This window comes from Lotus japonicus, chromosome 3 (genome assembly GCF_012489685.1).
Source record: "Lotus japonicus ecotype B-129 chromosome 3, LjGifu_v1.2".
Lineage (NCBI taxonomy): Eukaryota > Viridiplantae > Streptophyta > Magnoliopsida > Fabales > Fabaceae > Lotus > Lotus japonicus.
This window is the reverse complement of record NC_080043.1, coordinates 25,263,563-25,285,540: the sequence shown is the minus strand read 5'-3', so window position 1 is coordinate 25,285,540 and position 21,978 is coordinate 25,263,563. Positions and strand designations below refer to the sequence as shown.

General features: G+C 35.7%; 2 protein-coding genes across 2 annotated transcripts; both read left to right on the top strand.

The window, feature by feature from the left end:
• Nucleotides 1-7,133: 7,133 nt before the first annotated feature.
• Nucleotides 7,134-14,531, top strand: LOC130748276 (serine/threonine-protein kinase Nek1-like). The gene is made up of 14 exons (XM_057601459.1): nucleotides 7,134-7,657; nucleotides 7,743-7,809; nucleotides 7,898-7,963; nucleotides 8,540-8,586; nucleotides 8,703-8,748; nucleotides 8,838-8,918; nucleotides 9,017-9,059; nucleotides 9,149-9,198; nucleotides 10,086-10,167; nucleotides 10,240-10,289; nucleotides 11,110-11,183; nucleotides 11,847-11,898; nucleotides 11,993-12,649; nucleotides 12,751-14,531. Exons 1-14 carry the CDS (start codon nucleotides 7,560-7,562, stop codon nucleotides 14,275-14,277), a joined length of 2,940 nt encoding a protein of 979 aa, XP_057457442.1. The 5' UTR covers nucleotides 7,134-7,559; the 3' UTR covers nucleotides 14,278-14,531.
• A 2,231-nt stretch (nucleotides 14,532-16,762) lies between these two features.
• Nucleotides 16,763-17,879, top strand: LOC130749153 (NDR1/HIN1-like protein 10). Its single transcript, XM_057602448.1, has one exon. It carries the CDS (start codon nucleotides 16,833-16,835, stop codon nucleotides 17,544-17,546), a length of 714 nt encoding a protein of 237 aa, XP_057458431.1. The 5' UTR covers nucleotides 16,763-16,832; the 3' UTR covers nucleotides 17,547-17,879.
• Nucleotides 17,880-21,978: the final 4,099 nt, after the last annotated feature.

The window sequence follows — 21,978 nt, the reverse complement described above, 5'->3', positions numbered from 1 at the left end:
GGACAGTTGAAAAAGATATCAAATTTGACTAGAAATATTGAAATTTTACATTAAAGTAAATCATTGGTCTTCTCCACCCTTCCTTCTCATTATCCTTTATAAAGGTAGGGAGTTCTCTCTCACGTTTCATCCTCCAATAAAATCTAAGACTAAGTCTAAGATCAATATTCATTTGAATGTTTTGGGTCACCCAAACAAAGTGTAAAATACAAAATTTCCACCCGAGTTTAAATTTTGGATCACACTGGCTTAGTGTTCGTCACGAAACTCATGTTCCAGTATAAAGTTTTGGTGGTTGCTCTTGTGCTGCAAGGTCAAGCTCCCTGGAGAGGCCTACGCGGTTGTGAGTGTTTTCGAGGCAAGTTTTTACTTCATTTCTTCTTTATTTTTTGTGAAAATTTTGTTTTCTTCTATTTCATAAATATTTGTTTAGCTGTAACTATTTTTTTAATGTTCTTTAAATATTTTTCCTTATAAACATGTGTTTAGGTTTAACTATCAAAAAGTCTACAAAAAGAAACTTATTTATCATAAGAACCGAAAATCCAAAAAAAAAGCAGAAAAAACACAAAAAAAATATTTTCTGAAAAATCATTTAAATATATCATGATCAAATTAAAATCATGTTCGAAAAAAAAATATTCATTAAATCTCTAAAACTATGTAAGTCTTAAGCGATTAAGCTCTTCCACAAATGTACATAAGAATATAAACACATCGTCAAGCATCTCAAACAAAATCTTTTTTTAATCTCTAGTACGTAAGCCTTAAGTCATTCCATAGAAATTAGTATGAGCAAACACACCCTATCTGGCAACCCAACCAAACCTTTGGTGAATTTCCTCACCATCCAGGCTTTTGCAATTATAAAATCCATAAAACAATCTATATAGCTAAATCACTTCAAACAAACTTCCAAACCTAAATAACCAAACCAGCCACAAGGAAGATCCAATTTTCCATGTTGAGCTCAGATCAATTTATTACTCAGATCTAGCAAAAATGAGCAAAGAAAACTACCTCAGGCTCAAGGGAATCGTGATAGAACCAACTATAGGGACGACGACGCGACATCAGTAAGAAGAAGGATCCACCAGCGTCACGCCTTTGGAGAAGAAAACCTTGAAGAACCCTAGCAGACATTAACTCATTCTCTTTCAATAGTATCACTTATTGTTGGGTCACGAGAAACATAAAACTTTGAGGAATCTTCATGTTAGCCTTTTTTTTTTATATAGGTCAATGTTAGTTGTTAATTGTTAGTAAATTAGTTCCTTCACCAGGATTCGAACCCTGACCCTTCACCCTGCAAATCCCTTCATTCCCTTAGCTCACCAAGTGAGCTACCCTCCCCCCCCCCCCCCCACCCATCTTCATGTTAGCCCAAAAAGCAAATAACAAGTGGGTTGGACACCGCTTCTTTCGCCCACAACCTTATGTCACTTGCAAGATGTATTACATCTCTTACTTTATCACTTTTCTCCACTCCATTTTCACTTATAAATAAGCGTGAATGTAACTTTTTTCACGCACTGTCAGAATATCTATTACTTTGAACGCGGTCACAGTATTGGATTTGAAAAATCGAATGATGGCTTGTGCAGCCATTTGGGGAGGAAGTTATTCATTGAAGATATGTACATATGACCACTACTGCTCTCTGTGTACTGCATGCAACAGAGCCGTCTTATGTGGTTGTCGAGCCACCTGAATCAAAATCACCTGGCAGATGAGGTGCCATCGCAAATCTCTATCTTAATTATGATATCATACATATCTGATCTGAACAAACCAATTATATTGAACCGGAAAGGATATGCTTCTTTTCTAATTTGATTCGAAAATCAAATAGATACCAGTCTTAACGTCATTTATGTTCCCCTTGTCAGCGGTCTCTACAAGCTCTTTATGGGATGTGGGCAATCCATATCTCATATATTCCTATTGGGTTGATTGAGACTAGCTAGCAATTAAGTTTCACATTGCTAAGTTGATAAAGGATGAAAATGTCCTAGATTTAAGTTCTTTTGTTAAAGAGTGTTGACTCATTCTTTCACTTTCTTTTTCATCTTATTTTCACTCATTATTCTTTTTATCTCTTTTCTATTAGGGCTGGTCACCAGACGATTTAAGTTGGTTTAAGACCAAAATCGTCGATTGAAAAATACCAAATCACCAAGCCCGCCACTTTCCGTTTATTGACTAGAGTTGTTTGGGTTCACCGTTGTCATGTGGTGGTTTTGCCGGGTAGGTTCGCACGGGTTATAGATCAAGAAAATAATCACGGAAAATAAAAAAAATGAAAAAAATCTTAACCAATTTCGAACAAAGAAGAAAAAATCCTATCAAAGAAAAGAAATGAAACAATAGATCCATACAAATCAAATAACCCCATATCTCAAAAGCAATAGAATCATCTTCTTACATGCCTCAAATTTCAACATAATCATCTTCTTATGGGTACTCTCAAGAGGGGAGAAAGATAAGAGAACAATGAAGGAACCAATAACTTGAGATGAACCAAAACTAAGAACTAGAACCAGAACCACCTCCTCTTCCAATATGCAACTTCGACTCCTTATAGATGTAGATGAGGAAACCAAGCTTCCACATATTTGCAACAACGAGAGAGAAAGGGAAAGCAAGGACTGTGACGACTAGGGTTTTCAATGGCTAGTAAGAGGAGAAGAGATGTGGACTGGTAGTGGCGGCTCTAGGGTTTACTAGGAAGTGGGAAAGGGAAATGAACTGAGATGAGAAGGAAAGAAGAGTGGCGCTGAAGTAGAGAGTTGGAGGCTAGGATTTTCTTTTGATTGTGAATGTTTGAAGAATGAGAAATAAGAGATGAGTCAATGAATAAATGGGTTCTCTCAGTTTAGACCCAATTGTTTTTTACTTTTATTTATATAGCTTTTTTTACGGAACTTTTTTATATAGTTGGTTTGACCGGTTCGATCGAATTGAAGCTCAAGATGAAATCGAACGTGAAAGACCAAGGAAAACCATTTTTTCCACCGCGGACCCGTAGAACTCAAACCACCTAAAACAACAACAAAAAATCAAGTCAGGCAGGTCACAGTTCGAAAGTGCCTCATGGAAAGCCATATAAGTAGTTGAGTAGTGAAGTTTTTATGTTGCACAAATTGCATATAATCATAATGTGTATTCTCTAATTGTTGATTTGACATCAACTGTGATTTTTCATTTTAGGGGGCGTTTGATAGAAGAGAACTTTAAACATTCCCGGGTAAGTAAGATTGGGAATTTAACATTCACATGTTTGTTATAAGTTTTAGAAAAAATATTCTCAGGTATCATGGATTCCCAGGCATCCACTTTACCTTGTTTTCTTCAAATTTTATTCTCATGTCCAAGGATGGGTATCTTACATTCCCATGGGAATGAAGTTATTTTCCACTAACTTTTATTTTTATTTCAATTTCTTATTTTTAAATGTTTTAATTAAATAAAATTTAAAAACATACCCAGGAATTGAATTTGTTAACCAAACACATTTTTTATAATGCTCAGACATAGAAATCTTATTCTAATATTCCTGGGAAACCATGAACCCGGGAATGATTTTCGATAAATTTAGAGTTTAAACTCTTGTGTAATTATTTTACTCTTGCTTTTAATTTCTCTATGGATCCCAAAAGTTCTCACTCCTGCAAATGCTGCAATTATCCAAAGTGATTTACTTTGCTGTGAAGTAAATGAAGTATTTTTATAAAATTAATAATTTTTTTTTTGAAATAAATATAAAATTAATATTAATATAATGTAACATACATAACATAGTGCTTAACCAAAAAAAAAAACATACGTAACATAGTCATTTTTCTACCATATGAAATAAAAAAACCCATGAAAATAGAAAAAAAATGTAATAAATATAGTGTTATAAGCTATTAACGTAACTTCTTTCAAATACTTGTATAAATACTTAACTTAAAAAATAAGTTCTCAAATAAACTTTTCCAAAGTGGGTTAACTTCTCTTCATTTTGTTACCACAACCTTACAACATGGAGAGCAGCTGATCTGTAATTTCCTTGATTTAGGTAGGTGACTGTATTGGAATGTGGTGGAGACCTAATTTTGAAACATGAATGTATCTCTTCTTGCCACCTAAATAATCCTAATGTGAAACAGCCAAAGTACATTATACAAAAAAATTTCGTTGCAGTTCTGATTGAAGATGTCCAAGTTTCATTTTTCTTGCTTCATGGTGTAGAAGTGTTCAAAACTTTTCCTTGTGAGGCTAGGAGAAAAGCATAAAGATGTCAACAAATATCTTTTGAGTTGAGAAATTCCTCTCTAATGATCAAAACCGTCTTATTGTCCCAAAACAAGTTTAACCTGTCAGAGAGTTGCTTTCATGCATGGCTAAAATGATTGGAATTGTATCTATCGAGACTGACGGAACTCGAACCTGCAGCTTCCGCCTTGACAGGGCAGAGCCAGTTCTCAGCTAATTATAGCAAAAGTGCAGCTAACTCACAGCTAAGTAGCAGCTAGTTCTTAGCTATTGCACAGTTAAATGTTCAAAGCGAATTTTAGGGCTAATTTGGTAGAGTGAAGCATGTTTTTTTCCCGTTTGGGAGAACTTATTTGTGCTTATCTAATAGCATAAACGCTTGTGTAAGTGTTTGGAAAAACTTATGCAAACAACTTATAGTCTCATGATAACTTATGATTATACATAACTTATTTTCAATTTATTTCAACAAATTTTTTAAAATAACTTATGAATATGCGTTTATGTCATAAACGTTTATAGTTACTTATGAACATAAACATTTAATTAAGTTGTTTTTTCAAACGGAGCTTTTGTGGTGTTGTCCTGCCTCTTTAATGAGAGGAGATACGATGTACTATGTTCATATATTGTTGTGTGATCTCACCTGTTAGCCTCCTTCACGAGATTTATTTTTAATTATAACCCGCTGGGATATCATCTCTCGTGCGTATGTTTAATGCACATCAAATTGCTGTTTTTGCAGGTAACACATTATTAATTCAATATTTATTTTGTGGATCATCGTACATGAGCTGCTAGAGCAAGCCACCAATATAATTAAGAAAATAAAATTAAAGTATTGCCAATTGGCAATGGCTTTGTCTTGCAGAAAAGGACCACCACGTTTATGATATCCCACTAAATCCAGCCACACATAAGCACATATACGTACATTGTTAATAGGGACTGAGATAATTATATGATATCCCACCAAATCCGGCCACGCATAGGCATACAGGGATTAATTATTTATACACATATATCCAACCTTCATACATTGGTTTTCATTTTTCTACTTTTCATCTAAACCAAGACTAGGATCAGATGATTTTCCAGAATCCGATCGTCAACATTTTTAAAAGGATCTCTATCACTAAATTAAGTCTTTCTTACCTAATTACAACTAGTGGATAAAGTTTTACAAAGTGGAAGAGTGTTTTATCATTTTTAAATTCTAAAAAACTAATAGATGAAAAAAAATTCTAATAATATTTTTTAGTATAAAAAATATAGAACAGATAGGAAAAACACTTCTATACTATTGAGGAGGGTGTCAATGACATGCAGGAAAAACCAACAAATGCTCACTCCTAATTTAGACGAGTCAAGGGATCTCCTTGAAGATGGTTGTCAACAAGTTGGAGTTTTACTAGGAGTGTAATCGGACCGGGTTGATTCGAATTTAGGGTGTTTGCATGTCTGAACTAATTAAACATGTTCGGTTTTGGTTGGTTCGAATTTCTTGATTTTTTCTTATGGATTCAAATCAAACCAACCCAATCTCAATTGGATTGGTTCGGTTCGAGTGGTCAGGGGATGCAAAATAAAAAATATGATTATTAAATTTGCACGAAATTTATTATAAAAATGTTAGAAATTGTAAAAAATACACAAACTTTATATAATTCAGCATCTCCAAAAGTACAAAACATCCCTTAATCCATATAATCTAACATAAACAAACTAAAATCAACATCTCCCATACAACCTAAATGATGGCTAAGGTAAAAGTAAATATACAAATGTGTTAGAATGTAAAATCTAAATGAGTAAATGGACCTGAGAATTTTTGGGCTGAATGGTAAGATAAATAGTATTTTTCAATATTATTTTGTTGGTTTGGATTCAGCGAATATTCAATTCTTGCATTTGATACCCGAACTGATGGTGATCAGATTCAGTAAAAAAATCCGAACTAAATCAATGACTCAATCCAATCCACCATAATGCGTTTGGTTTAGTTCGATTTGATCGAGTTCGCAGATCGAACCGTACCCACTTACACCCCTAGGTTTAACTAAGGGGAGTTTAGCCCTCAACTTATGCAAACAGAGAGAGTAGATATTTTAAACATGGAAATTTCAATTGGTGGACAACTCTTCCTATAAATCCTTTCACACTTCTATTTAGGATTTAACCTCTATCAGTCTCTCCTCGACATACCACGGCCACGGGCATTGTACCCAATAGTTTGAATGTTTTTTTGATAGACTCAATAGTTTGAATGTGCTTCCTCTTAGTTCTACCATCTTTGCTATTAAAAATACCTCCAAAAGTTCCTTTCAGGTTACTTTATTAATATTTCCAATTATGATTTATAAAGTGACGGACTGTAGAAATTCAAAAAGATAAGGCTAAAAACATTTTTGACCCCTAATATTTTAAGTTTGTGCAAATTCTGCCCCTAATCTATTTTTGTCGACGTTTCTACCCCTCATGTTTTCCAACAGTGCACCGTCTACCCCTCTATGCACCGTCTACCCCTCTGTCAGTCAGACTTTCTCAAGAGAGGTTCCTGAGTGGATTGGAGAGATGAAGATGAGTAAATGAAATTGATGATGATCAAGGAAATGATATAAATTAAATTTGCTTGATGTATATATCAATTATGTATGTAACTGAACTTATTAAATACATGTTTTCCTACTTACAGGTCTTGAGTTTGAATCTCTCATGCCCCATTTTTCCAACTTCACTTGTAATTTCCACGTGTCATTATTATGCAAGTCAAATCATTATATCCAAAAAAATGTTTTTACAAGAAAAATGTTTTTTATAGTACAATGTTGCAAAGTATATCCAAAAAAATGGAAGCATGGTAGACCAGGTGTGACTGTCGGCGTATGAATTATGATCCAAACAATCTCCCTCTTCCTTTCTCTCTCTAAAATCTACTCATCTCTAGAGAGAGAGAAACAGTTTTACTGGTTCTTCTTCTTCTCCTTTCTTCTGATTCAATAAAAAAAACAGAAACACAATAATTATTGGCAGCCATTACTGCTCAACATAATCACGCCGCATAATCCATCACTACCATTTATTGCCATTATTATGCCAGCCTCACACTCAAACAGAGAGAATTAAAGTTTAGTGTAGCAGCAGCGCAATTAAGCACAAGATTGAAGCAAAAACAAACAGAGAGCAACACCGTTTATATATATTATGAGATCAACATTGCGGAGCTAGAAATGGTGTCATGATTGCCGTTGACGATCGGAAGCTGAATTCTCTTGTTGTGTGGATCGGGAGAGCTAGCAATGGGGTCTAGAATGGATCAGTATGAGATCATGGAGCAGATCGGTCGCGGAGCGTTTGGTGCTGCTATTCTTGTTAACCACAGGGCTGAGAAGAAGAAGTGTGTAATCTAAAGTTATTTGTTTGTTTGGCTAAGTTATGAATGTGATTTTGAGGAATTGAAGTTTTGTTTTGTTTTGTTGCAGATATGTGTTGAAGAAAATTAGGCTTGCGCGGCAGACTGAACGTTGCAGAAGATCTGCTCATCAAGAGGTTTGGTTTTGATTTTGGGTTTGCTTGCACATTTGTTAGTTGTTGATTTGTTCTCAAGTTCTCATGCATGGAGATTTGATTGTTGTAGATGGCGCTTATTGCTCGAATTCAGCACCCCTACATTGTTGAATTTAAGGAGGCATGGGTTGAGAAAGTGAGAACACCTCAAACCCCTTAAGTTTCTTTGGACAAATCTGTTATTAATTGTTATGTATTTGTATAAATGATTCTGATAGAAGCTATTATTAGTAATGGTTGTGAGGCAAGTGATTCTGAAATGAGACATATTAACATGTTTGGATTAATTTTTTTCTCGGAATCAATTCTGGCACCCAAAAGCTACTCACAGAAGGTTTTTTTCCAGAATTGGTTTTAGCTATAGAGTCAATTGTAGAAGAACTTCTAAACATGCAATGCCAAATACTGTTATACTGTTTCATTCTATTTTAAACTCGAAATATTTGCACTGCAATTTTATGGCTGTTTAACTTCAGAAAAAAAAAACAAATGGGGTCTGATTTGATTGGTATGCAAAGAAAAAACCATTCCTGTTTTTTTATCTTTCTATTTTTACTTAACTGACTTAGGCATAAATCTTTGTGAATAGAATGAAAGTGGCATTTTTGCAACAAAAAAGTGTAATAACAGAAAATGTTTAATGTCACCTTGATCTTGATTTCACTTTACAACTGTTTACTTTTCAGCTAATAACGTTTCACTTGTTTTGTAGGGATGTTTTGTCTGCATTGTTACTGGATATTGTGAAGGTGGAGACATGTGAGTCTCCTGTTAACACCTGTGGACTCCCAGTATCGTGTAAAAGTTCATGAGTTTTATATGCCTAAATGTTTAAAATCTTTCTTATGTTTGTTTTCTCTTCAAATCTTTAACAGGGCTGCCTTGATGAAAAAGTCAAATGGGGCTTACTTTCCAGAGGAGGTGTGTGCAAATATAATTGATTTTCCTAAATCTTTGATTTTTGTTAAATGTTTTGCTTGCTCACTTTGGAAGTGTTTGGCATTGCTCAGAAGCTCTGCAAGTGGATTACTCAATTACTGTTGGCAGTAGAATACCTACATTCAAATTTTGTTTTACACCGTGACCTGAAGGTGTTGCTTAGATCAAAAAAAACTATATGGTCCTTTTTTTCCTCTTACTCTTCCATTTGAAAATATACTAAGTTTAATTTTGTCAACTCTGCTGACAGTGTTCCAACATATTTCTTACCAAGGATCAGGATGTTCGCCTAGGTGAGTTCATCTAATACATTTGATTACGTCAGAGATAGATTATTAAGTCTTCATCTTGATTTTCTCTGTATTTTTCTGATGTTTTATAGGGGATTTTGGGCTTGCTAAGACACTAAAAGCAGATGATTTGACTTCTTCGGTATGTATGAAATTGGGATTTTGTTGCTCTCTTTTTGGTCTTCTTTAAATTCAAACTTCTTGTTTAAGAAATGTAAGGAACTTAGGATTGCTAAACTTTGCTGTCTAGTTTCCACAGTATTGATGAATCTAAATGCTAACACCAGAAGCACTAAGTGGAATTGTGAGTTTAAGGTTTCTAGTCTTCACATCATTGCCCTTTATCTCGGAATATGTAGACATCCAGTTATACTCACACTCAGAAAACACCTATTCAAATTCAAATATAATCCAGCAGTTCTGTTGGACTTGTCCCTCGCAAGTGTTCCCTAAAACTTTATATGTTCATTAGGAACATAAAGCCTCAGTTTCTTATTATGTTTGTTATTAGAAAGCTTTTGTTTCATTTAAAGTTCATGAAAAAATTGGCATCGAACCTGACATAGGTGCTAACTGCTAGCTCATTTGTTATAATTACAATATAAAACCATTCATGTGTCTTCACCCAATAGGTTAAGCTTTTGAGATAGATGGTTCATGTGAAAAAAAGGGAGAGCCATATTGAATGCTGTTTGAGCGGATTAGATATGCTTCCAAGCTTCAAATTTGATTGACAAGACTAGTGGTTATTAGTTATTACTATCAGTTTTAAGAAGTTTAGTTTCTACTGAATCTGGTTCTGCTCGATGGCTGTTGTAAAGAGCTTTTTTTTTTCTTTTCTCATATTCTGTAAGGATGGAATCCATGATTTGATAATTTCCAACTGCTATAGATTGTTAATATTACAAATTGACAATGGTACCATATTTTCTGTCCATATGATTAGCATTGCATTTATTTCCTAAATGAAAACAAATGCACAGTTATTAGTTGTGGAATTAGTTAACTGTTGTAAATACTTGTGTGCAGGTGGTAGGAACTCCCAACTACATGTGTCCTGAACTGCTGACAGATATTCCTTATGGATTCAAATCTGATATTTGGTCATTAGGTATACATTTTATGTGATGAATATCTGATCTCGGTTTAGCTGCAGCTGCCTGAAATGCTTTTTGTTGTTCAGGATGTTGTATATATGAGATGGCTGCTCATCGCCATGCTTTTAAAGCCTTTGTAAGATTTCCTCTATTTTTACTTTTGCTTTTTTGTAGTTATCAGCATGTTGTAGTCTTTTGTCTTTCATTTAATGCCCTATCATCAAGTCATACATGAATGTAATATTTGATTTCTGCATCAAAGTTAGCAATGTAGAATTTTTGCACAACATAAAAGATAAGGAATCAATATGCATAAATGGTCAAGAAGGAAAATGAAAAGTTTTTTTTTTTCCCTTTGGGCTAAGAGTTCCGATAATTTTTGTAAGTACTAATCTTTAGTGAATCCTTTTAATGTGTTATCCTCAAGTTAAATCTGAACATAATATGAGCAAATTTAAGATTTCTTGCAACAAACAGACAAGGTATCACTTTGTGTAAATAGTCTAGATGGAATAAAACTATAAAAAGGTAGGCATTATTAAAAACTAAGCTGCTGTTGAGATTAACACCATATTTTGCAAAGCTACCATCTTCAAAAACCCTCATTATGACCTATATTATGAATGCTACTCCGGTATCTGCCATCTTCAAGAACCCTCATAATGTCCCATATTATGATTGCTACTCTGGCATCTGCGATGGAGTTGTAAATCTAAGCGGGTTTTGCCACCCATATTAACTGATGTTTGTTTGTTAATGGTCTGGTACTGCCGTACTGCATCACATTTAGTATACTGACATTTCTGGAGCTTTGCTGATCATAATTGCTGGGTGATTTTCAATCGGTTATGCATGTGGTTCTCTACAATATCATATAGATATTTGTTTGTGTGGACTGTGGAGGTATCTTATTATGGTTCTTTATTCTTAATAAAGATGATAAATTCTGTTTTCAGGATATGGCAGGACTGATAAGCAAGATAAATCGTTCCGCTATTGGTCCTTTGCCTCCCTGTTATGCCCCATCCTTGTAAGTTTCTGACTAGTTTGTTAAGCTTAGTGTCACTGCTATAATAATAAGTCAGTGATTTTGATAAGATAGGGGAATAGAATAATGGATAATTATTATTGATACTGCAGAGATGAAGAATCTCTACTGGGAATAGTACAATACAGCAGGAGTTCGAGAGCCTGTTCTCTCCATACTACCACACTTATAATTTCCTGGACAACCATCTAATAGGCTACATCTATTATTTATACAACTGCATAGTGCAGTTTCTATTTTGAATTCAAACTGACATACACACATAATAACTGCTAACTCCTAATAACTACAGACTGGTAACTGCCCCTATCCATCTGCCAAATTCGTATTTCCCCTCTCTCCTTGCTGTTTTGGCTGCTCAGCAGTCTCCATGGCCACAGTAGTGGCTGCGCCACCCCCCATGGTGGTTCCAGACCTGAAATTCTTCTTTTTCCGGCGATAAACTTGGATCAAAGGAGGTTTAATCTTATCAGATTTACCTGTGCGTTGTGATTACCTGATGAATTCAAGTTGGTATGGAAGAAAGATGTAGTTACTCATTTACGCGTATATTATTGTGTGCGTGCGTTAAGGACCTTGTTATACAATTCATTTATGTGCATATATGTGTTTTGAAAATTTTAAATTGTCGGTTCATGCACCCAGGAAAACACTGATAAGGGGCATGCTGAGAAAAAATCCTGAGCATCGTCCAACAGTAAGCCTCTCCTGAGAGTAACCTAATTTTCAATGTGAAAACTGGTTTCCTATGGCTGCTTAGTCTGAACACTTTCATCTTGTATTTTGCACAGGCATCTGAAATCTTAAAGCACCCTTATTTGCAGCCTTATGTTCATCAATATCGTTCATCTTTCTGTTCTCCAACAGCCAGTTCTCCTGAAAAGCTAATATCTGCTGCCCATGGTTCTCAGAAAAATATGGCAGGAAGTCAAAACAGTAGTAGTACAAGTAGTGACAAAGATAGTTTGATGTCAAATGAGAGAAACATTACAAAAGCAGTCCCAAAGTGTGAGAGCGAAACCACTGAGGCAGACCTGGAATCATTTGATGATGATAGCTCTGAGCTTCCTCTGCCCAGTGAAGAAGGAAGTAGCTCCAGTAATGTCAATACCAAAACAGATAAACAGGAAGTTATGAAGCAAACTCACAAAGAGCGCCATTCTAATGCTGTATTTAAGCAACCAAAAAAAACGAAGAACATAGTGATGGCATTAAAAGATGAAAAAGTTAGAGAGACAAGTTCTCCCCTGAGAAGCAATAGAATAAAGGCTGGTGGCGTATCAACACAGAAAATTAATACAGAAACTGAAACACCGTCCAAATTGCCCAAGCCTAATTTTGGTGTTTCTGCTTTGAAGCCTAATTTAGATGTGGCAACTGATGCACCTTCAAAAGCTACCCCTGATTCTGCAAAACAGATGCAGGGACGACATACTTCAAAGCATCAGGTACATTACCATTAGAAATGATATACTATGCTATTAGCTACTTTTAAGTATTTCCTTATGCCATTAAAATTTATTTTCTGTACATTGATCCATGCTGGCAGTTACCGGTGATAAATTCAACACCAAAAAATAGACCTCGATATAATGTGACTTCATCTGGTCCAATTAAACACATAGACGATCATGGAGTTCCAATAAGGTCTAAGCAAAAGACTCCTCCAAGCTCACTTAAACCACCTTCATTTCCAGGACGTATGAGGCAGGCTGGGCTCGACAATCCAAATGTCGCAAATGATACAGGAAAGTCAAGTCAAAATAAAATAGCTCAGGAGGCTAAGATGAGTCATCAACAGTTGACTAACGGCCATCCACAACATATTTCTAAGGAATTTACTAGAGAGCCTTTGAAGGCTTTTGAAAGTAGTTCCAAAGGAATAGAGACTAAAAGCAGCAATTCTGTCTCATCTTCAGTCTCTATTCAAGGATTCGAACTTTCTGACTTTGCAACCACTTTTATTGACTTGAGTGCACCAATGCTTCCTGATCATGAGTGTTCAAACCACCCTGAAAATGTGGAATCACATCCAAATAGCAGCTCACCTCCTCAAAATTTGTCTGGGGAAACCTCTCTGCTTACACCAAATTTTCGGCATGCAACAATTACTAGTATTGAGAAAGTGAGCCCCAGTTTAACTCTTGATCACTCAGTTCAAGATTCTCAGGTAAAGTTTGCTTCTGATGATAGTTTTCTCAGAAATCAAACAACTACACCTGCTGCCTCCGGGTGTGATAAGAGATCTGTAGATCCCTCTGCAGAAGTCACGCCACAAATCAAAGAACTTCAAAATATTTCTGAGGAAATGACTTCAACCAAGTCTCTCAAACACCAACTCCCATCAGTGGCTGAAACTGCCACTCAGATTATCTCGACTAAAATTTCAAGCCAGAAAGTTTTACAAGAAGAGAAAGAAACAGTTTTACAGAATCCAGCACCAGAAAAGCCAGCTTCTGGCCATCTTCCTCCAGCTTTTGATGATGTCATTCACGTTATACGCCATAGCAGTTACCGTATGGGGAGTGAGCTAGTGAAGGAATCTGTGGTTCAAAATGTAGATGTTGGTAAATTTATCAACATTGCAAGGGATAATTCAGAAACGAGAAAAGTGAAGTCAAATTGCTCTGAAGCTACAAACTCGGAGTCAAATATTTCTGATAATTTGGAAATTAGAAACCTGAGTACTCCTAAATCTCCTAATGTTAAATCTTCGAGTTTCTCTGACTCGTTGAGCTTGAAATCAAGTATTTCTGACCATCCTAGTGTTAAGAAACAAGATGTGAAAACCCCTGATACTCTTCTTTCAAAATCTGATTCCACTGGCTGTACAAAATTTAACCCTCCTACAACTGCAGAGGAAGCACCAGTAAAGGAAACTTTGGATGTCAAATCTTCCACGCAGAGAGCTGAGGCACTTGAAGGGCTGCTAGAGTTGTCTGCAGATTTGCTGCAGCAAAATAGACTCGAGGAACTTTCCATTGTTCTGAAGCCTTTTGGAAAAGACAAGGTCTCCCCAAGGGAGACAGCAATTTGGTTAGCCAAGAGTCTAAAAGGGTTGATGGTTGATCATTGATGAAAGTGGCCAAGTGGGGGAAGATGTTAATGAGGTTTCTTATCCTTGTAAGTCTGCTTGCATTTGAATTTTTTTTTATTGCTTTACTCGCACATAGCTTTTTAAGTGCCACTTGAATGAAGTGAAAAAACAGGCTTTATTGTTTCTTCTCTCATTTTTGTATTTCTTTCAGTGCTTTATTGCTGTTGTAAATAGAAACCTTACAAATTAATAACATCAACATACAGCAAACTGTATGGATATCTTCTGGCCAAGCATAGTTGACAATTGATTTACACTGTCAATGTTCTCCAATCTTTCTTTAATCAGAAGTTATGACTTGTAACTTTTAATCCGAAGTAATTCTAAAACATTTCAATGCAGAAATAAACATGCTATGAGATGATCAATTACAATTATGATTTGATGGGGGCAATTATCCATAATGAAAATTATCCACAATTTCAACAAAGCAGACAGTAACAGCAAGATTGTCTTGGCTAGGCTTTGGCTGTTACCTAACATAAGACATACCCTGCTTCAAAATCTCCATGGAACCTAGGCCTCTTCACACCAGCACTACTACAATGTAACCTGCATAAATAATATGATAATAAACAGCAAGCAGCACCCATGCATCAAAGGTCACATGGAACCCAAATATCCCAGCACATATACCAGCACCTGAAGGTATCACCACGTGCCTTACAGATCTAAATATTCCATCCACTTTGCTCCTTTTTATCATTATGCACCAGACATACATAAAACTGGTTTCCTCTCCTACTCCTAAAATGAACACTTGAAGTCCTTTGTCAACAATCTAAGCCAGACCCAAGACCGGCCGGAGTTTGATCAGTTCAAAAACTGATTCAGAGTTGGTTTGCTCCCCCTTCAAGGCAAGGGATTCCGATGTAGCCATATACATTAATACTATACTCCATATACCAGCAAACCAAATGGTTCTCCATTTCAACTTCTGATATTTCTAAGAAGTGTGATAACCCTTCTATTGGGAGTACCGGTTGAGCCCCCAAACATCTATAGCATGACGTCCAAACTACATAAAAGAAGTGACACGCAAAAATCACATGAAATGTAATTTTTTAGGAGACCGGAGCTGAACCCACCAAACTATAAAAATAAATAAAAATGCTAAGTGATGATTGTATGGTCGATGGAAATCTTTAGGTCATATTGAGAATTTGAGATTGTTTCCTTTCTTTATTTTTGATTCCACGAACATTTGTTGATCCGGTTATTCTTCTATCCAGAAGCAGAATATTCCTTGTGTGCATGTTGTTTTTTTGCCTTTGTATCCTCACCAAAAGGTACTTCCATGTGTTGAGATTAGTTTGATCTTTTTATATTGTATTCTCTTTTGCTATATTATTTTTGTATTTTAAATGCATGAATAAAATATGCTTCTATGAGAACATGTAGAAAAGATAAAATTGGCTAAAATATTATAAAGCACAAATATAACTAAATAGACAACATTTTTTTTTGACAGATAAATAGACAACATTACCTTACCTGGTAGCAGTGACATATTTCATTCATTTTCATCTTAGAGCATCTCCAATGCAAGGATTTAGTTCTTATTTTTAAGCTAAGAACTAAAAACTGAGTTCTTAACTATTGGAGGTGCTGACATGGAGTTCTTAGTTCTTAAAAATAAGAACTCAGTTCTTATATAAGGAGTTTTACTTTTGAGTTCTTAGCATAAAAAATCATTTTTTCTCTCTCATCCAAATTACTTTATTACTTTATGAGTTTTGTTTTATTACTTTATGAAAATAAAAAGTATAAATAATGTAGTTGGTGGGACCAAATGAATAGTGGTAAGAACTAGGAACTAAGAACTCATGGTTTGAGCAAAATTGCTTGAGAGTTGCTTAAGCACATGTGGCAATACGGGCTCACATGAATAGTGCTAAGAACTAAGAATTAAGAACTAGCATTAGAGATGCTCTTAGTCTAACTCTACGGTATATTTGGACGTTTGGTTGCAATTCTCAAATGTGGATTTAAGTTCTAAACGTGGATTAGAGCATTAAATATGGATCTTTATCATTTTGAAGATGTTTTGGAATTAATTTTGAGAATTGATTCAACAAATTTGATCCGAATCTGGCAGAATCGACTTATGTACTTTTTCATCTGATTGATCTAATTTTGTGTATTCGTATTATTTGTACTATAATTCATTTACGAAAATCAATTATGGGTAAATGTTTTCAAATATAAATCACGTCACTTAAACTCACGTTACCAGATCTAATTCTAGTCAGATCCAACTCTACTAACGCCGATCCAAACACACTACATTAATTAGGAAAAAAAAATTAATTTTTTTCATTGGCTAGCCTTTTTCATTTCACGCGAACTCTACACGTGGCAGCTCAATCGAGTTTTCTCTTAGGTCCCACATACACGAAAATGAATCGAAATTCCAGAATTTGTAAAAGCAAAAAAGGAATATATATATATATTATATATATAAAGTTCTGTTCTTTCTTCCACTCGCACACTCCACTTCACTTTCTTCATTCTCACCGTCAGCAAACCAAGCAATGCAGTACCAAGATCCTTCTAGACCCGTCACCGGTTACCCGGCGCCACAGTTCCACCACCCCAACGGCGGCCACCAACAACCACCACCCCCCTCCGCCGCCTACCCATACCAATACTACAACAACCCCCGCCCCTACGCCCGCCGCTCCTTCCTCCGCGCCTTCTTCGCCACCATCGTCTGCCTCGCCGTAGTCTCCGGCTGCATCCTCATCATCACATGGCTCGTCCTCCGCCCCACTCTCCCTCACTTCACCCTCACCTCCCTCTCCGTCACCAACTTCTCCCTCACCTCCCAATCCATCACCGCCACCTGCAACCTCGCCTTCCTCGTCCGTAACGGCAACAAGAAGATGTCCGTCACCTACAACGGCCTCCGCTCCTCGCTCTTCTACCGCTCCGACTACATCACCGAGAACAATCTCGCTCCGTTTAAGCAGGATACCAAGTCACAAACCACCCTAAACGCCACGTTCTCCGCCGCCGGCGCCTACATCGGAACCCGCGCCGTTGATTCCATCAACGCTGACCGGTCTGGTGGCTCCGTCCCCTTAGATGTGCAGATTCTGGCATCCGCTTCGTTCCGCTCTGGGAAGTGGAGGTTCAGGACGCGTTGGCTTAAGGTTCTGTGCCGGAAGCTCCCCGTCAGCATCAAGTCGAACTCCACTTCCGGCGATTTGATCGGTGGATCCAGGGAATGCCAGGTGTGGACTTGATTTTTCCGCAGATTGCCCCGAATTTGATTCTGGGTATCCGTTTTTCTGAAACCCTAGGTTTCAAAATTGGGGGAAATTGATTTTTCTTTCCAGTGGTTAGTTAATGTTTCCAACTCTTCATATAGCTATGCGTTTTGGTTTAGGTTTGAAATTGAATATTGTTGGTTAGTTTTATTACTGTACATAATAATTCTCACAGATTATAGTAGTATTTGACTATTTGCTTCTAGTTCTCTTTGACTTGGAAATCAATTGAGGTTTGGAAATCACTACTTGTGGAAATTGAGATTGGAAACAAGAGAGGAAGATGCAAATGGAAATATTATTTGGAAATCATTGACTCAATGACTGGTCTATTTAGCTGAATGTATCACTGATTGATATATGACTGATAGTATTGTTTAATATTTGTCTGTTGATGAGGTTTTTCAGAATATGACAAACCATTCATTGGTTTCTTTCTCAATTATAGATTTATGAAATTACTTATCATATGTAGGACCATTTGTCTTGCATAAACCCCTACTTGTGTCATTTTAGCAATATCCAAATATGATAGAATAGGCTCTTCCATTTAAGCAGATAATATTTGGAACTTTTCGCAACAAGCTTCACATTTTTATTAATCTCTGGGAAGTCAAACCTTGTCTATGTTCAATTGAAGGCATGAGTGCCATCTAGTATTTTTTAAAGGTTAAAGTTTTATTCACACTCCTTAAAAGTGGAAATGGAGTGGAGTGTGGAGAGAAGAGAGAAATAGGAAGAAGAGAGAGGTGAGATGGGTGATATGTTCGAATGAGAAGAGATTGATAGATAGATGGAAAATAGAAGTGGAAGTGGAGTGGAAAACAAAATAGGTGTGAATGAACCATAGCTCTTCTTTGAATTGATGGGTAGATTGGGTGTGGTGCATTTTGGAGCTGAGTTGAGTTGTCAATTGCTAGTTCTGATTTTGGCTGGTCCTTGGTATTCTTTCCTAGTAGAAGGGTGATATGACAGATGCAGTTGGTGGTTAGCAGTACTTTGGGTTCCTAGTTGATGTGTTCACTTTTCCTGTTACACTTTAATTCTATTATCATAGAATTAATCTAAAACAGTGTTGTTAATCCCGGATAATAGCGCCTAGTGTCCGACCCCATAAATGTTTTAGTGGTAGAGCAAATAGGGAAGGCTGCTGCACTAAATTATGATATATCATTTGTACTATATACATATATAATGCTAAAAAATGATATACAGTACTTAAAACTCATGTCTTTCATAATTAATAATAGAACAGACTGAACAAAGACAAAATAGAAGCACCCAAAATAAAGAAAAAGAGGAAAGCAAATAATAACCAGAACAGAGATCTGATTAGTCACAGCATAATAGACAAAATAAGGAAAAATAGGATGGAAAAAAACAAAACAGAAGACTGGCAGCTATGGTACGAGGAAATCTTAGAAGTCGGAATGTTGGGGCTCCTGGATAGGTTCTCGGAAGCTCATTGGAGGTTGTGTGGTGTTTGGGTGGTGTGGTTGGCTGTCGATGGTTGGTTCATAACTTATAATGGGAGAGGCATGGCTTGACTTTGCCGAATGCTACTGGTACAAACTGGTATATGGGATGTCTACTCGAATCGAATCTTTTTGGGATCCTTATTAAGTTTGCTAGTACTCTAGGATGGATTTATTAACTTGTTTAAGTTGACAGTTTTCTTATGGCATGTCCTTCACTAGCGTCTCCTTACCTAATTTGAGGTTTGTTGTTAATTTGGAGAAGGATTGGAGAAGTCATGATTGTGTTAAAAGTTGAATTCTGAAATACTGTAATGGATTTTGAACATGTTAAGTATTGGTCAGGTTTTAGGATGTGTGTTGGAGAGTTGGGTAAGTGGCATTGGTGTTGGTATCATTTGTGTGCTGCATGGTTATAGGATTTAGAATATAAATTAGTAGAGATTATCTAACTTACCCATGGGGTTTAACTCCATACTATGTTGGTCAATAGTTTTATATAAAAATTCAAGAAAGTGTGTGTAATTCCTAACTTGCTTATTTGAAACACTAATAGTCCATGTAGGACAGGATTAGGGGTAGTTAGATCATCCAAAGTTAGTATGTAATCTTTGTGAAACACTTGTGTGATTTAACATTCCTCAGCAAACTATAGGTATGGCTTAAACTTATGATTGATGTGTATCACTGAGGTAGGTGATGAAATGAAGACAACCTTCCTGGAACTTTTAGATTAACTGCAGGATTGTAGGATAGATGTTTTTATTTTAGAAAAAATCGGAAAGCTTTCTTCTCTACTGATATACTTATGAATACTTTCTGCCTATGTTTATGTATGATGTATGAAAACACTTGAAGTAGAACTGTGTGTACTTGCTAGGAATCGGGATCTGCTGCAAAGCCTTCCCCAGTAGAATCAGAAAAGTATAGAAATTAATAAAAGAAACGTAGCAGCTTCTGCTTCAATTTCAACTGAATGAAAAGAATAGAACAGTAAAAAAGAAACTAATTGTGTGTAAAGTTAAAGTTTATACATTTTCTCATTATATAAGCAAAATGCTGCATTGTTTGTTGGCCTTTTGGACGAGTTTTTTATTGTTCTGTAATTTGGGCTTGGCCCATCTGTCATCATCAATCTAGGTATTAAACTGCAGAACTGCAGTACTTAGACCAACAATAAGATCAAAACGCATAGGACATAGCCGAGACAGAATTGAAAAGCTGATATACTACGATACTAGATTATCAACTAACCTTCATAGAGAATATCAATCCCTTCAAGATGACTCGCTCATGAATTCACGGTAATGAACTAAGTTTAAGCTCTTTGATGAAAACAAATCAATAATTTTATATTTCTAACATGTTTTCTCAGATGAGTCCATTCAACTTGAAGCATGAATATTGCGTACTACTGTCGGAGTCAATGAAATGCACAATATCACACAATTAATTCGATCAATAGCCTCACCCATACATTAAAACAAGTCCCAAGGATTAAGAAATTGCTTTAAGTTCTCTTTGATAGCTAATTCGTGTCCGAATCCTCTGCCAATTTAAAATCTTCTCTAACTATGTCTTGCAAGAAGGGCAATGCTATATGGGCGGAATAAATAATTCACAAAACTCGTGATACATGTGTATATCTAACTGGAGTTTACGGATCTTTTTTTAACGAAATGTAGAATGAATACATGGCTGATTTTTAGTGGTGGTTCAATTGATACTTCAATTTTTGGAAAAACCCCCAGTTAGATATACACATGTTCGCGAGTTTCATGAATTATTTATTCTGCCCATATAGCATTACTCTTGCAAGAATCATTTCTTAAGCTTATAAGTGATATCCTGAGACAATAAGACCCAATGTTGTTCAATAAACTTTCCTAAATTGTTTTCTTCATCAATCTTAAGAAGCATTATTTGTCTTCCAAGCATTTAACTAAATGCATGAGAATATCAAACAAATTTGAAAAATATCTCAAATACCAACTTGCAACAATGTAAGTAAATAACAACCAGAGAAAATTTGACTGGATTTCAAAGGAGAAGGCCACGCGGTTTTGAATTGGTTTGGGTTGCATTCATTTGACTAGTCAGTAGTCACGTATTATAATTGAAGGCAGCTTGAGGGTATTATTTGTCCTTGTGTCCTATCATACGTTTATACTATAATTATACATTAAGTGAAGAAATAGCTAGTTTTTGGTATATGTTCCAAATAGGTGATATTATTGTATTGAAGTCGATCCCTTACCTTCTCTTTCTCATGCCCCTAATGGGAATATTTCATCGATCAATGAAGTGATATCATGTGACTCTTTACTTTATTCCATGTTTCTGAAGAGAAGAGTATCCGCTATCTGGTGTCAACTTCATTTAGTGGATAGCCATAGCAGAGGTCCAGATAAAATTCTACTGGCAAAAGGTATGCTTTATGATGGTCACTCCCGTGTAATATACGGTGCCGTGTTTTATAAAGCACAAAAATTAAGGAAACTTATCAAAATGATCTAAATGTAAGAAAATAGAAATAGATTCCTTTCAAAAAAAAAATAGAAATAGATTACTCAAAATAGTCTTAAACATATTAGCTGGCTAATGCTTGAAACCTTTTAGTCTTTTAGGAGGAGTCTATTTATGTTATCATACATTTTAGATCATTTCTGTATATGCTCCAAATTTTCTATTTCACTAGACACTGTTGTTAGCTATTCCTCATGTCCTCATTTATAAGTCTCACTTTTTAAGAGTATTTTGTTATCTTAAAGTATAAGTCACTTTATAATATCAATAAAACATAATATATTTTTTCAAAGTAACCCTTATATTTAATATGAAAGAGATAATGTGATTTTGAAAAGAAAAAAAAATTGGATGGAGAAATTCATAAGCAATCTAGATAAGTCAATAAAACTTCTTATAAATTCATT

Bases quoted from the DNA above. Each gene is read 5' to 3' on its own strand.
- LOC130749153 (XM_057602448.1), top strand. From the start codon at position 16,833: ATGCAGTACCAAGATCCTTCTAGACCCGTCACCGGTTACCCGGCGCCA.
- LOC130748276 (XM_057601459.1), top strand. From the start codon at position 7,560: ATGGGGTCTAGAATGGATCAGTATGAGATCATGGAGCAGATCGGTCGC. The intron at 7,964-8,539 runs GTGAGAACACCT...CTTGTTTTGTAG, and splicing joins AGGAGGCATGGGTTGAGAAA to GGATGTTTTGTCTGCATTGT. The intron at 8,587-8,702 runs GTGAGTCTCCTG...AATCTTTAACAG, and splicing joins TATTGTGAAGGTGGAGACAT to GGCTGCCTTGATGAAAAAGT.